Source organism: Cydia pomonella, chromosome 8 (genome assembly GCF_033807575.1).
Source record: "Cydia pomonella isolate Wapato2018A chromosome 8, ilCydPomo1, whole genome shotgun sequence".
In the NCBI taxonomy this organism is placed as follows: Eukaryota; Metazoa; Arthropoda; class Insecta; order Lepidoptera; family Tortricidae; genus Cydia; species Cydia pomonella.
Window position 1 is genome coordinate 9587141 of NC_084710.1, and position 16774 is coordinate 9603914.

General features: G+C 37.3%; 2 protein-coding genes across 3 annotated transcripts in view; both read left to right on the top strand.

The window, feature by feature from the left end:
• The window catches only part of LOC133520513 (myc box-dependent-interacting protein 1), a 66647-nt gene extending 49880 nt beyond the window's left edge, over positions 1 to 16767 (top strand). Inside the window, exons 2-10 of one of the 2 annotated variants that reach the window (XM_061854982.1) lie at positions 5244 to 5379; positions 5769 to 5959; positions 6865 to 6969; positions 7480 to 7650; positions 9513 to 9681; positions 11201 to 11383; positions 12257 to 12391; positions 13590 to 13732; positions 14104 to 16767. In XM_061854982.1, coding sequence (XP_061710966.1) covers positions 5244 to 5379; positions 5769 to 5959; positions 6865 to 6969; positions 7480 to 7650; positions 9513 to 9681; positions 11201 to 11383; positions 12257 to 12391; positions 13590 to 13732; positions 14104 to 14184 — 1314 coding nt within the window. In that variant the 3' untranslated portion in view covers positions 14185 to 16767. The remainder of the gene's footprint in view (positions 1 to 5243; positions 5380 to 5768; positions 5960 to 6864; positions 6970 to 7479; positions 7651 to 9512; positions 9682 to 11200; positions 11384 to 12256; positions 12392 to 13589; positions 13733 to 14103) is intronic. The other variant, XM_061854983.1, reaches the window with a different exon arrangement.
• LOC133520516 (uncharacterized) overlaps positions 1 to 16774 on the top strand; it is a 111604-nt gene that overhangs the window by 69461 nt on the left and 25369 nt on the right. The window lies entirely within an intron of this gene.

The following is a 16774-nucleotide window of genomic DNA, read 5'->3' on the forward strand; positions in this document are numbered from 1 at the left end:
TCGTTCGCCACGGAGCGTGAACGATATGCACGTTGGCTACGCGGGCAGTACTATAACTAACCGCCTGTTGTCTGCCTCTACATTTAATCAATTGTTTATTTTCTTGTATCTTTTTACTGAGGTGTGCCAATAAAGAGTATTCTATTTATCTATCTACAATTATGGCCCATAAGTTCAGCACGTAATTAAGTATCAATACCATCTTCTTTTTGGTGTTGCCAGTTTATCCATCCTTTTATGAAAATATTTTTCCTCGGCGATACCTGAACGATGATATTCGGGTTAATTTTGTACCATAATTCGGAGCTTTTGGGTACCAGTCAGTTGATTTGATGATACAGGAAGGATGGTTGGGTAGTAAACTAGCCAATAAAACTGTCATTTTAGTATCTGGGATATAACAACACAGCTCGGTAAGTTGCATTGAGTAGCGAATATGATCAATTATGCTCAGTGATTGTGGTTGCTGCCCTTCACAATATGCCGAAATTTATTAACACAAGACTTCCAGTACGGATATGATGGTCGTATTTGTCTACGTGACAGCGTTGATAATGACAGTATCTGTCTCTTTCAATTGCGTGGTATTAAAAAGTGACACTTATAAAGTCATCTATAATACGCCTGCAGGACGAGCTAAATCTCGTATATTAAATCGAAAATGCATGTAACTTCCTTATCGACTTCACCTGCACAATGCACAGCCTATGATATTCACACCAAGATCTTAATCTCTGTAATCCAAATTAAACCCTTATTATATCACAACAAGACGTATAACACCTTGAAGGCGGCGTTAATTGATGCTCAGGCAGAAACAATAGGTGTAACCAGAGGCCTCGGTCAAAGACAATCGAAAACGAAAGGAAACGTCGCCGGATGTGACGTCATTTGTTGAGGCTTCTGAAGACCTCACGTGATGAGAATTATGGAGTGTGAGATTTATGGTTAATTTCCCTTAAGGCTTATTTATATTTACTTCCGTATTTAAAACCTGATTAAATCATACAAAAACAGAAAATCATAGAAACAGCAAATCGCTGGCCCAATATTTTATGTTACATTTTCAAGATAGTTAAAATTCGACTCAATGTCACTATGACAATGTTCAAATTTAAGTTCGATAAAAGTGAACCATAGAACCCTGTAATATTGGGCCAGCGAAATGAAATAATCTGCAGCTTGCGTGAAATTTTTCGTCGCAGACCATGACATTTTGACAAGCGAATTAAATGTGATGATATTATCGGCGAATTGACAAATTTAAACTATCGCAAATTGAGTACATATTTGCCATGTTACCGACTGCCAAAATATAGAATTGGAGTTGTGACCCTGAAGTTAAATTGACATTATTCACTTTCATTTGTAGTTTGCTAGTTATTTTGACGTCACTTCAGATATTATTAAATCTGTGTTTATTATTCTTTAGGATGTATTGACTCAAACTTCCTTTCTCCGCGTAAATGAATGCAAAATGTAGGTATTATTACTGCAATAATATAATAATGACGTTATAATTCATTCAAAAACTCGTTTTAGTTTTTTCTCTTTATTGATGGCCAAGACGAGTGTTGTGGTTTCACTGGTTTCTAAAGTTGGTTTGGTGGATGATGATTGGTATTCTAGTGCCCAAGCCCAACAATGTGTCAGGTAGACTAGAAGATCACCAGTCGAGCGGCCTCCATTTGAGCGGTCGCTTTTGTAGGGATCGGGTGCACCAACGCCAACGCTTACTTCCACGAGGTCGGGACTACGCCAGAACACATCATTAGCACAATCAGAGGGATTGCGTCGGGCCTACTCGACTTATTAGTATCGAGGGAAAGAAGTGCTTTACCCACTGAGCTTTGGCTGAACCGGACGTCCGGCATACTGCTCTCCGCACCGCGGTATATTGTCAGCGGCACGTAACCCCCGTCATCCAAAGTCGATTTGGACGCAAAGAGTGTATCCAGAAGATCAGCTTTGTCTTTTTCGTCGTGGGCCAATGAATCATTTCCCATGTGCAGAGGCGGAAAAGATGGCGTGCAGAAATTCCCTTGGATAGCTTTAGGTTTATTTTGTCACTTCTCGCGGAGGTACACCTAAAAAAATATAATTACAAGCCACTATTGTTCGCTTAGCCTGCTAGACCCTTTCTTAATGTATACGCTATAAATCTAATAATAAATTCGTCATGACGTGTTTAGTGTTTGATGATCACTGCATAACAGGTCAACGACACAGGGACAGTAACATGCGGCGTTCGTCATCATTATGTTATGGTTATGGACGTTATGATATCCCATGCAGTACACATACATATTTCTAAAATAAAATATAAAAAATACTGTGGCTGTGGCACTGTTAAAAAAGTTTTGGTAGGTCAATAAAGCGAACCAAAAAATTTATGTTCTTTATATATCCATACTGCCTTAGTAATTTCAATGAATAAAAAAGTCGTTTCATTCAAGGCTTTAAGAGATCTCGATGAAGAGACGCACTTTACGGTGGTCCATTTATCTTATTTGATAGCGCCCGAAGCTTCAAACTATTTAGTCCATAAAAGGTAGACTGTTTTTTTACCCGATTTCTGCCAAGGGCTTAAATAAAAAACTAGAGGATACAAAAAAAAGAGAACATCAATTTTCCAAATTGCACATTACGGATCGTACTTCACAAGTCAATTAAGGTACAAATTTAGAAACCCGTCTTTATTGTTTTCCTGTTTGTTCACCTAATCTTCGATCTCGCCTTGACATTGGCCGTCGGGTTTAATCATTAATGTAAATGACCGCCTCATATGTAGACGTATCTTCGTATTCCGTATTTCTCGTGCTTTATGTTCGTCCATTTATTATACTTTCATCAGAGACATACCAATGCAGATCTATTTTTATAATTCTGACGTGAACGAAATTAACTAAACAAATTACATCTATCATTGTGTAGATAGTGTACATTATCGGAAACATTGAGAATATGATAGGTATGATGGGCTGTTTATGCATCAGATTTTTCCTGTGTGTGTGGATGTTTAATTATTTGACTGTAAAAGAGGGAGGTATTGTGTTAGCAAAACTTTTATTGCTTGTTCCACTAATTTAAAAATTTGTGCCAGGTTAACGTGCACCCGAGGCAGATTTTGTAAATCCAAATCGCGTGTGTCCAAATCTTTTATAGGTAATACGCCTACTGAAAAGTGAGAGTTTAGAATATATTACACCTACGTTCGTTTCAACATCGCATTTAATTAGGGATAATATTGTTTAATACGGAAAAAATAATGGTGTTACTTATTCCACTAGTTGCATTATACTCAATTACCATTATAAAGAAAAATAGTGTGTTTTCATTATTATTTGTATCTCCGTTACAATGGGGATATGGATCTAACACGTAGAGGCCGTTTGGAGAGCTTTGATGTCATGTAGAAAGCCTGCTGGTCCTATTCATGTAAATTATTATAATTATCTATCAAGTAGTTACAAAAACTATATTAACCTTATTTACTGAGTATCGTTAAAGTTTTGGATACCCATGATGTGATAAAATCATATTTAGTTCATCAATTCATCATAATTAATTTAACGACTATTTCAATTTACTACAACTATAATTCTCATAAAGTTAAATTGATAAATGAATAAGTTTTATTTTAAGTCAATTCAACTTTTGATACGCTCAACTTGCTATCTACTCAGTTTTAATTAAAAGAAAGTTTGCTAGAGAACGATTAACAATCGTCAAATCTAGACATTCTCAAGTGCTTATTTCACCGTCGTCGCATATTATCAAATGCGTACTTATTCTCGTCTAGATGTAGAGATCTTTTTTAACCGGTTTGAATGCAGCCTGTCTATGTGTCATCTCAGGCGGGTATTGTGATAAAACTATTTCATAATACCCATTCATGACTCGTCATGTTATCCTGAATACCGTCTGAAACGATTTTTTTTTCGTATGTATTATAAGAATAAGGCTATTGTTGTCTCCGTTGTCATAATCAATGCTAATTAATACCTGTGATTTATTGAACAACTTTAAGAATTAAGTTATCTAAAGTATATAGAAAATATAACCTTGCTGGATTTGTAGGTTTTCTAGCGAATATGTAATTTTCGGTCAAACTTTGTTGGAGCTACCAAGAAATCATGTTGCAAATTGTGCGGGGCAAAAAAGCAGATAAACTAACAATTACCTTCTGTTTTTCCTAATATAAATGATCTAACAATCAAAACAATGTTCCATCTGAAGCACAAACAAACTTTGTCTTATATTAAATTTTATTGTATCTGCAACCAAGATAGCATGGCACAATATTTCAATGACCCATAAACATGTAGATAACTTTTAATTAGTTCGTCTAATTATACAATATCGCATTTTATTGATATAACTTTGTTTTGATATTTCTCGCATGAGTCATTTCATTTGCATTACTAACTAATTTTGTCCATATTTTATGTACTCATGTGCTTGCCCATGATAAAAAACGTTATTGATTAAAACTGAATTGAATTAAACATAATATATCGCTAATAGTCTAGTCTACGAGAATGCACCTTAGTATAGCTCTATGTCAGTACGTCACCATTCGTGGCGCCTTTGGTACAAATATTTGTACAGCTCAACCGAGATTACAAAATAATCATGTGGGCGCGATGGCTGTCAAATCGTCTCTTTTCGCAATGGCGTCCTTGTATGGAATATTCGCATATGCTCTGCATTTATAAGAGCAACTCCGCCCAAACAAAGTTACAAGAAAGGTTATAAAATATAGTTCTTATTATTCTATAGCTATAATCTAAAAACAACTGTGTTACTTGGGTATAAAGCCGTAATTACATATTCTGGGAACGACTGAAGTCTTAAACACATTTCTTAAGTAGGTGTAGTGTGACAAATTAATTCATTTGCATATTGCTGACTGTTAATTATCTATTAGGGTAGCATTCTAATCCTAATGTGTGGGTTAGCAATGCTAATTTTCAAATCGAGTTAATCACTGGTATACGATGTATATATACATACGCGTATTAAACGTACAAACACAGTCAATTGTCTGTATACGAGAAAATAAATGACGACACCTCTTCCTTTAGAAGTTAATGGAGACTGCCTCAAATAACTTGAAGTCATTCTTATTGTATTTAACATCATACTCGTAGCTTTTTCAACATTATTTTACATTTTACATTGAATACTTAAAGGAAACTACAAAAAGACCTGCTCAAACATCGAATTTTCTTTGTCTGCAGCTCCTTCAAAACCTGGGCAAAGTAGACCGCACTCTCGACGACATCTTCGAAGAGCACCTCCAGAACTTCAACAGGCAGCACCAGCAGGCCACGAGGCTGCAGAAAGAGTTCAACAACTACATAAGATGTATACGAGGTGAGGATACTAACATACTTGCATTAGTTCCTGATTTATATAGGCATGGTCATACAGTTTATTGTATCTTCAGGGTTCAACTGTTTGAGTGGAATTCTCTAAAGCTTTTGGAATTTCCCATTAATTAATAATAAAAGGGTTTCTTAAACAAAACCCATAAGCATAGACAACTTTAACAAAAACCGCGACTTCTGTTATTCTATACGAGTATGAATCTGATCATGTCGATATTAACTGTTTGGCGATCTTGTGAGATCATCTAACTTTGCGAGCTCTTGGAGGAGGTTCTAATTTTTATGAATAAGGGTGTTAGGTTTGAATAAAGCATAATACTTTACATTAATTTATATTTTTAAACTATTTACACCTTAATCATCGCAAATTTCTAGCCGTCCAGACCGCATCAAAGTCTCTAATGGAGGCCATTACTGAAGTGTACGAAAGCGGCTGGTCAGGCCACGACTTGCTGTACGTGCAAGCGCAGAGCATGGAGATGCTCTGGCAGGACTTCTCGCACAAGCTGGGCGACCAGGTGCTCATCCCGCTCAACACCTACACCAACCAGTTCCCTGAAGTCAGGGTGAGTGATCCTTGTTACAGTCCAATTTTAACAGGATATTATTGAAGTTTATTAGAGCGCCTAGTCCGGACATGTCTGTATGTGCAAGCGCATAGCATAGAGATGCTCTGGCTGGACTTCTCGCACAATTTGGGCGACCAACTGCTCATTCCGTTGAATACCTACATAACCAGTTCGCTGATGTCAGGGTGAGTATTCCTTGTTCAAGTCCAACTTTAGCGGGTTATCACTGAACTTTACCAGAGCGCTTGGTCAGCACATGTTGTGACACATAGAGATGTGCAAGCTCAGAGCACATGGAGATGCTCTGGCAGGATTTCTGGCACAAGCTGGGTGACCAGGTCCCGCTCAACACCTACACAAACTAGTTCGTTCCCAGAAGTTAGGGTGAGTATTCCTTGATCAAGTCTAACATTAGTAGGTAAACGAAATGAGGTTTTAGAGAGCGACCAGTTAGGTGACGAGCTGTTTGCGCAAGCTCAGAGAACGGAGATGCCCTAGCAGCACTTCTCGCACAAGCTGGGCAACCAACACATCAACCAGTTCTATGAAACTACTGCTGTACTATCGAAGATGAGATATTCGTTGCGTGATATGAGTCTAAGGTTCTTTTAACCGATGTCTTACCTAGGTACCCTAGGTAACCTTATAACTCTTTCAGATGAATTTGCCATTTGGGGCTCAAATTGTTTAGTAACGCATTTGCTAGCGACTGTTTATTTATTTTTGGTTGACTCTGTAAATTAATGGTGTATTATTGGACTGTGGTACAGTTTTGAATTTCGAAAAATAAGAACGGAACTTTTGCATTTCTAGTTGCATCATATTTCCATGGTTTCCATGAAAAAAAGACCAAACCATACAACCATTTAGATTATTTATTGTTGTCTATTAAATGTTTTCAGAAAAAAGTGGAGAAGCGTGGCCGCAAGCTGGTAGATTACGACAGCCAGCGACATAGTTTCCAGAATCTTCAGGCCAACGCTGCCAAAAGAAGGGACGATGTCAAGGTTCGTAACTCTTGTCAATATGTTTACCTAACCCTTTATCCACTTTATACTCATCCTCTTCCTCGTGATATTCCCGTTTGCATCCTTCTTCTGCGGACTTCTGGCCGAAGGGTAATATTTCGGCGGTTTCGTGGGAATCTGCCGAATCGAAAGAACTACGTCGTCAAAATGATTTTTAGATTTTAAGTTTTTTATTATTGTATGTATGTTAGTTTGTAAGGTATGTATGTATGGGCCTAAATTGCCTGAAAATAAATTACTTATACTTAATTTTGTAATTTAATTTAAAGTCCACTTTGGCTAGGAATTCGAATTGTGTAAAAATGTTTTCTATCATGTCAATATCCAAAAAGAAAAATGGGGCCTAATACGTTTGTATGATGAAGCGATGATCCATTATCCTCTTAACCCCGAAGCTGCGCTGGTATTCTGCTGCAGGGATAAAATAGCGAGAATGTATATACTCTGCTGTCGTATTGTATACCTTATGACAATCCCTTCTTATTCCAGATCACAAAAGGCCGCGAACAACTAGAGGAGGCGAAACGCACATACGAGGTCCTCAACTCGGAGCTCCACGATGAACTGCCCGCGCTATACGATTCAAGAGTCCTCTTCTACGTCAACAATCTACAGACGCTGTTTAGCGCCGAGCAGCTCTTCCACAGCGAGAGCTCTAAGGTAACGACATAAGGTTCACTTTGCTTATATAAGGTAGCGTACACTAAAGATGAACTACTTGCGCGTATCGCGAAGCCTCTTCTACGTAACAGCAACCTAGCAAATATGAACCTTATGGTTAAGGTTCATGTTACTGTAGCGTCTGTCTAGAGTCTAATAGACTCTAGACAATACACAGAACGAAACCAGAGTTAGAAATTCGCTGCTTGCGTTTAAAGATACTAGGACTAAGAATTACACGCTATCTTACTAAATACAGTTCGTCATGCAGTGCAAGAGGCTCATAATCATAATCATTTATTTGTAAAGCTAATTTACATGTCACTAATAATAAAAAACGAAACAATACAATATACTTCTATGTTCTATAAATTGTATATATTTTTTGGGGCTAGTACCGTAGTACCTATAATTCTAACACCAAAACTTCAGAAATAATCTGATATGATACCGTTAACAATGGCAGCTAGATAATGTCACAAACTAATAGGGAAAATACGGACAAAATGACATGTATGGACAAAGTGACACAGTGGGCTTATTTCGATATTGGCGGGCTGTAGTGAGTTTATCGACACGGCAACACCTCACAACTATCATTTTTACAATTCTGTGTGATGCCCAGCATCATTGACTCATTGCAACGAAGTAATGAGTGTGAATGTTTTCGATGCCCACATAAGTAAGTTTATTTTATACGTGAGTTTCTTCAGATTTCATGACAATTATTTGTAGTAATTTGTGATTGTTTTGATTAAATATCACCTACTCATTTTTCTTAATTTTACTACAATGGGCAGTAATTTAATGCCATTCAATTATCAATATCAGTTATTATAATTATATATAATTTTAAATGCGCCTTGTTTACAATTGGCAAAATGGCATACATACACACTGGACAAAACGACATAGTCTATGCCATACAGAGGATGACGACATCTTTCCTTATAATAATTGCAATGAACTTTAATCCCGTTCTAAGCCCGGGGAAAGCTAGTTACGATGTAAAAATTGTCCTCGTTGGGCTTGTGCTTCATGTGCTGTTGTTCGAATAAAGACCAAACATTTTAAACCATATCCTTAGAATTTTAATATGCCATTATATCCATGCTTAGTGTTATTTTTCCCATACTATATGGACAAATGTTTATTTTGCATTCCTGTATATTTTTCTGAATATATCCTTTAATATTGTTCCTATTCAATTTAAAGGCTGTGTTAGGCCCTTAGAACACAGCGCGTAAGCGTAAGTGACGCGTAAGCGTATCGTAATACGCGCATAGAACCAGAGCACTACGAGCACGTACAACTTCATACAAGTCCGTACACGAAGCGTCGTCGTAGCGTAGCGTATGAGATTTCTGACGTCATTATGACAGGCGTAACGTAATACACGCGTACAAAAACAAAACTTCTGATATATATATCAAACAATAAAAAAATCTTCATCTGACGAGAAAGTAAGATCGTAGTAACATCCGCCGATGAAATCTGACGCCAGCGAGTCCAGCGACTACATGATTTTAACTAAGAAAATTTCACTTATAAAGCGATTACGCTTACGCGCCGTGTACTGAGTGCCTTAATGTTAGTCAATGAACCTATGATCAGTATTAATAACTGAAACTAATTATAATTACTTTATATAACGAGATATAGTTCAAAAACAAAACACCCTGTAATTTTGTCCGTACTTCCCCTACTTCTTAGCTAGTCTGATCGATAGTGAGATCTTTTGTAACTTGAGGGAGAATTTATTTCCTAATACAAAGAAGCTTTAGAATACTAAGCGATGAATCTATCGCCCTCAACCAACCTAGCAAACAAGCCCCGATTAACGTTAAAACTCGACATTCCAGGTGTTCGCCGAGCTAGAAGCGATAACTGACAAGCTCGCGAACGAATGCCAGCGCGGCTCCTACACGAAGAAGTCCATCGCCAACAACATCTCGCCCATCTCCTCGCCCAAGACCAACACGCTCAACTCACTCAACGGCAACGCTGCTTCGCCCACCGACACCGTTCAAAGTGAGTACCAGTTAACTGATTGTGAACTTTATTGCAAAGGCAATAAGGTACATCGATGGTTAGTTAAGAATGTTACTGAATTATCACAGTACCAAAAGTGATAAATGATAGTTGCTGTTAGTACTAGGGCGGCAGAAGTCACAAGAGCTTGTTGTTGGCTTATCACTTTAGATGCCAGCTGATCACTTGTGCGCTTCGGATCTCTTCACAAAGCGACGGCAATAAAGCATGTCATTTTGTTCTGTTCCAATTTATAGTTAGAATAGAAAATGATGGGTTGTGTTCTTCTCGCTTGCTTCTGAAATGTGCTGATCACTTGATGGGGGGTAAAATGAAAAACTGGATATGCCATTACAATTTGAGTGAAGTAGTATTATTTATTCTTATTATTGGAAGCCTATAGTGTCCCACTGCTGGGCAAAGGCCTACCCCCCACTTTTTCCAGTCTTCCCGATCATCAGCGGTCTCTGGCTATTCCTTTAAAAAAGGAGTCTTAAGTCGTCTCGCCATCGCCGACGTGGTCTGCCAGGTCCTCGTGTTGAGGGGCTGCCACGCTGTGGCGATCTTGGCCCACCGCTCACTCGGCATGCGGCAGACGTGCCCAGCCCAGTCCCACTTTAGCTTGGCCGCTTTCCGAGCTATGTCGACATCATTTGTTTTGGAGCGCAGCGTAGTGTTCCGAATACGATCCATTAATTTTACTTTACACCTAATATGCTGCGCTGATATCTCGTCAGAAAACCTAAGTTTGGACATGTTCAAGAAAGTTTATGTCCGCTGTTTCGCTTTTACCCTTAAGTTGTAAAGGTCTAGTACCTAGACCTAACAGCAAGACAACAGACCATTATTGAGGTGGATTCTTGGGATATACCTATTAGATGATGGGGGGTATTCATACAACAGCAACCTCGACGGTTATTTTCGTTGGTAAAACATAGTTTAAATAAATTTCCCATTTAAGTTAAATTATAAAGGACATTACTAACAAATAAGGGACAATTATTAATTGTACACCTTAGCCGTAGGAATGTATCATAAAATTGTACCTACATGTGATGTGATGTCTAGAACTGCTATACTAAACCAGAATGGCTTTTGTCGTATATTAATAACAACGAGATTGTTTGATAGGCCACTTTTTTCTCAACTAATGTTGTGTTGTGATTTATATCACTGAAAACTTTCCCCAATGTATTTTTCTTAGCATTGAGTGTTTTAAATGTTATGAATGTTTATACTTACCTAATTTCTGTGGAGCAAAGAAGGTGGTGCCATACATACTTATAAAAGCAGGTATCGCAATCATACACAACGGCATGTCATTTTCACAGTGATGCTCAATTTGAAATTAATTTTACCATAGTCTTTTTAACCGTGTGGGATACCTATATAGTTTACGTCTTCTCTCAGTCATCAGATCAGAGAAGGCAGATAATGATATAGCGATTTTCGCGGGCGGTAGCGTCCCTAAAGAGCCTTCTTTGCCCCACCGTGTGCTGCATGATTAACCTGTGTGTAGCGCCCCCCTCCCCCGCGCTCAACGGCGACTCCCCGCCGCCCGCGCCCGCGCGCCACGCGAGCGACGAGCGCGGCCAGTCCCCCGTCTCGCTCGCCCTCCCCGCGCCGGACACGCCCACCGCGGACGCGCCCACCAACAACAACGAGGACAAGAAGCTGGAGGAACTGTATGACATACCCGTCGGTGAGTACGCGCCTGCGCGGTCATGATGCCGGTTGTTGGTCGCACTTGGATATGACCCACTTTATTAATTGTTGGATGCTGGAAATTTTATGTTTAGAACGATGGTTCTAAACCGGTGGCCCGCAGATGGATAAAATGCATGCACATTTTGTAGTCCTTTGCAAAAATGTATTTTAGGGCCCCTGAGGCCCCTTATCACTAAAAGGTTAAGAACCACTGGTCTATAAAGTGAATCCAGGCGTTTTCGGTGAAGAAGTTTCAACTTAGCCATTCATACTGAGATGATTGCTCTTTCGCTCAACGGCTATGTATATGGGACGGAGGTGATAGTTGTATTAAAGATTTAGATTTTATGACTCTTAGGACTGTGGTTTGAAATTCTTAATCTTAGAATAAGAATTATGTACTCACCATCTGAGAAATGTAAGTCTTAGTTCATATTTTAGTTTGCTATTCTTAAATAGTTGTTTCGTAATTCATAGCCCAATATTTTATTTGATACACTATTTTACCCTGGTTCATCTTCCAACTTGATCATTTTAGCTAATATTAGTAGAAGTGAATTTTATGGACACACGATTTTCGCTATTATGTTATTATTTTGGCAAAGAAACTGAATAAAATCCATAGATATTACAATATTTACAATTTCTACAATATGTAAGTGGCAAGTATATTTTCTTAAATGTCAAAAGCAGTTAGATGCATGCTTGCCTATTTCTTTTCTAATCACTTTCCGTTTAAAAGTTAAACCACTTAAACTTTCGTCTTAATTTTTCATGTTTTAATTTTCTATTTCATTCCCCATGTAAATTATTTCTATAAGCTAGGCTAGTCTAGTAGAATTAGTATCGAACACCCCAACATTCTCAGGGTCGCCAGTACCGCCCGAGAAGTTGAATAATAACGTCGAGGAAAAGAAACACGTAGACGTAGAACAGAGTGTGAAAGAAAAGGACAAAGAGAATGACAGTCCGAAGACGGACGAAGTGTACGACATACCTGTTGGTAAGTGTATATATTTCATACTTTACATTTAGCAGCGATAATAATCGTAAGTTTCACATTTCATCTCATAGATGGCGTTAGTATCGCTTTGTGCATATAAATCAGGCTTAAAATTTTGAGACAGACCCATTAGAATTATAGTCTAAAGTATACAATGTGTATCATATATTTTATCGCTGGTAGGTGACGAAATTAAAACCTATGCGAGAGTTAAATCTTTTATCCTATTTATCTAAATATTTATTATCTAAAACAACAGTCCGTGTGGTTAACACGCACAACACAGTTAACTTCGCATAGGTTTTAAATATTGGTGACGGTGGTGGACCTTAAATAAAACTATTATAATCGTATAAAATGGTTAGTAAATTGTGGTAGAACACTGTAATTATGTATAATACCTATAATTTGGTTATTGGATAAACACTGCAAAGGAATTGTAAATATTAATTTGTAAATATTATCTGTTAAACATATTATTTTAAATTAATTATAATAATTAAATATGTTTATGTATTATTATGTACGTGTATATTTTATTATGTTTATGTATTATTCTTCAGGGCAGGCAAGTACTGGTCTTTTTGAAATTATGGCGTTATTTAACTAATCTGTGTTATGCTTTGCTTTTAGTTGTGTAAATGTGTATTTTTTGTGTATATTTATCGAAAAACATATTAGAAAGGCAATAATGATAAATTTGTTCATTTTTCATCCGAGATAAAAGTACCATTTTCTTTTTAACAAGTAGAAATAAAGTACAAAATGGTTCTTCATGTGATAAATCTGACATAGTTATTTTCACAATTAATTTTTATATTCGTTTTCTGAAAAAAAAACAGTAAAATAATTTATGGAATAGACCCCGCAGGCGGTCTTTTTTTAAATGTCAGTGACTCGGTAATTTAATGGTCCATTCCTTAGGCCTAAGATAAACTTGTAAGTTTTGCTTACGTAAGTAGGAACTACAGAATCTGATGAATATCATAATAGCTTTGTCCCTACTTACGGAAGTAAAACTTACAAGTGTATATTAGGATCATCGTGTACCTCTTCATCTTGAGGTCTATACGTCTATCTCCTTCTCTACCGCTCCAAATGATCAAGAGCTTTATCGCTCTATATATCGGCGATAGAATAATATTGTAATTTAGTAAGGGTTTAAGCACATTGGCTGACATAGTATTTCCCGGTGCAGGGGCGACGCTGGCCGGGCTGCCGGCGGGCGTGCTGTACCGCGTGCGCGCCACGTACCGCTACACGCGCGAGGACAGCGACGAGCTCAGCTTCGACGTCGGCGACACCATCCGCGTCGTGGAGTACGACGACCCCGAGGAGCAGGTACCTGCAGGAGTGACGCTGGCTGCAAAAGCGTTTACGGCAGTGGTGTAATTATACCTATATGAAAGCCGTGCCACATTCTTTCTGTATCTTACTGTCAAATTGGGGCCCCTCTCGGGCGGAGCCAAATGCTCTATCATTTGCCCTGCTGCGCCACCCTATTATTACACCACTTTGCTTACGGTAGGCCCGTGGGGTAGCTCGAAACCTTTTACGAATCAACGTTGCGCTATGATTGTGAGACTTCAGCGATCCACTATCGACATCAATGTACTAGTTTAGCACTACTGCGGTTTCTTATTAAAACCCTTAAAAAAACGACATTTATTTTCAAGTGAATAAACTCTTGACCTTTTATTTCTCGCTTTCAGGAGGAAGGCTGGCTAATGGGCATCAAGGAGGGAACGAACGAGAAAGGCATGTTCCCGGCTAACTTCACGCGGCCCATATGAGGCGCTCGAGTATCGCCTGTACCTTCGAGTTAGGTTCAACCTTGCGTATCTAGATTACCATTTGACCGCCATTCGGATTTGCGCCATAATGATATGTTTAGTAGGCTAAATAGTTGACGTTTGGCTCAAGTCTCTTACCTTACTTGCAATACGAATACAAATACAGTAATTATGTCAAGTAATACGAAATAAACTCAGTACTCCGAAAGCTTTGTTCAACCATTGATCAATTATATTGACCATTCAGGTTAAATGACTGGGTTAATTCTGGTATGTCAGTAATGCCTCAGTCAAAATCAAATTCATCACGTGGCGGTCAAACGGTGTAAGTGTATTGCGCATTCTAATTATTGTTACTTGTTAGGGATGTGTTGTTTGCTCGAAAGTAATTTGCCGAAGATACGAGTTGAAATTTCAGTCCTTTTAAAAAGTGTTTCCGCGGCTGAGAGTACTCACACCATTTGAATTTTCAAAGTCAATATACATTGATCCTACCTTATAAAAAAAAAAACATATATCCTTTAAGTTAACCATTGATCACATTGGTGATGGTTATTTGAACTATCTATAAAAACATTTGAATGCCCATTACACTTTGTATATCAGTTTAGTTAAAGTTGTTAAATGTTTATAGATCTATTATTTATTATGTTACAACGAATATTGAATTTGATTTTATTATCCCTTTTATAACAGCTTCTATATCCTCGTAAGGCCCAAGGTCCTACCTATAGGACTTATTCAGTTCGATGAAATTTAAATCATATTCAATTGGAACAGAGTTGCATTTGGTTAGTTTCATTCAATTTTCAAACAAAATAAAATCAACTGTATTCCCTGCACTATAGGTTCAAATTCTAGTGGCAAATTTAGGATTTTTCATTTCTATGGCTGGGCCTTAGGAGGATAGGATTTTTTTGTATATAAATTTGATGTAGATCATGATTTTAGTCACTATCAGTATGGTGTAGGGTTAAAACATTTTAATTGTTTTACTATAGACATTATTAATTTATTTTATAGACCCTGTTTGACAATAATTGAAGCTCGAAAGGATAAATTTGCTCATTTGTAAAGTAATGGATTCAAAAGAAGTGACCTTAAGTGTAATATATTTGACATTTTAACTTTTGAACGAACAAATAATTCTTAAGCTTTTATTTACAATACTACCTACCCTATATTTTATTATTAAAGTTACATAGCACATTAATCAAAATTCCACATGCCCATTTTTATTTATTTAATTATATTTACATATTGTGCATTTCCATCTACACATTGCATTTCATGATTTATGGTCTAAAGTGGCTTGATTGCATTTCAAATAAAAATGTTCGTTACGAAGTCTATAGTGTTAGTGGTCACACTGAAAAGTCCCGAGTCGAGTGAATGTAACTTCATGTAATCATATAAATTCAGTATAAGTGTTAATGTATATAAACTTAATTTAGTTTTTTTGTTGACCCGTTTATTTTATTGTTAATAATTATAACATAGTTAGTAATTTATTCGAATATGTCATTTTATATATAGACAAAAACTCCGTAATGTTTTCTAAGTAGATTTTACTTTTTGTTAAAATTAACATTATAGTGAACTGAGTACTAACTTGTTATGCTAAGGGAGCTTTTCATTAACAGTGTTTAACGTTTTCCGATCAAAAGACTATCTCTGTTTGAGGTTAGAATGCCGTTACATCCATTATTACCACTACACCACCGGTAAATCAGTACTTTTTTGGGTAGTGGCTTAATAAAGTCTTTAAATTGGATACTAATTTAAGTAAAAGTGTTCTAGATGTAACTTCCCAAAAAAAAAAGATGATAAAACACGTGTCAAAAACGGTGCTTTAAGCATTTATATATGCGTTGCGGGGTATCTTTACACGGGGTCTAATAACTCCCCCGTCGTGTAAGTTATTGAATTTTGTGCAAAGTAGAGCAATAAAAAAATGTGTACCAAATTCTGTCTTCAATATAAATTTAAATCAAGAATCAATATTTATTATACAATTTTTATTAGAAATTGAATGGATGTTTGCAAACGTTTGTCTATGTGTGAACAGAGGGCCTACCGCGAACACCGAAGTTCGAGAATTGCGGGCATCTTTCTCCGTCACTCTAATTACGCCTTAATTGGAGTAAAAGAGAAAGATACCCACAATTGGCGGACTTCGATGTTCGCGGTAGGCCCTCAGGGCTATTATGAAACCGAATATTGAAATTCGAAGTCTTACCTATATCTTTATTGTCTTGTTTTGCTGAAATAATGCAAGAGCGATAGAGATTAGCGAATTTTGATGTTCGCAGTAGCCCAGCCAAGGCCGGATTGTGAAACGCCTTTATGAACCACAGAAAATAATTTTAAATAACCCACAGACTTTGAGAAACACTTTTTAGACATTACTATTTTATTGTAATATAGTCTGTGAAAGTGAGCGGCAAGCATAGAGTACAACCGGTACGCAAATGCGAGTTGTGACTTCGTCAGCAGTGCCATGCGAAAGGTCCATATAGGTGTTAATATAAGTTTGTTAGGACTTGTACAGTTTTTACAACTGCAAATAAAATGTTTCTCACACTTTTGT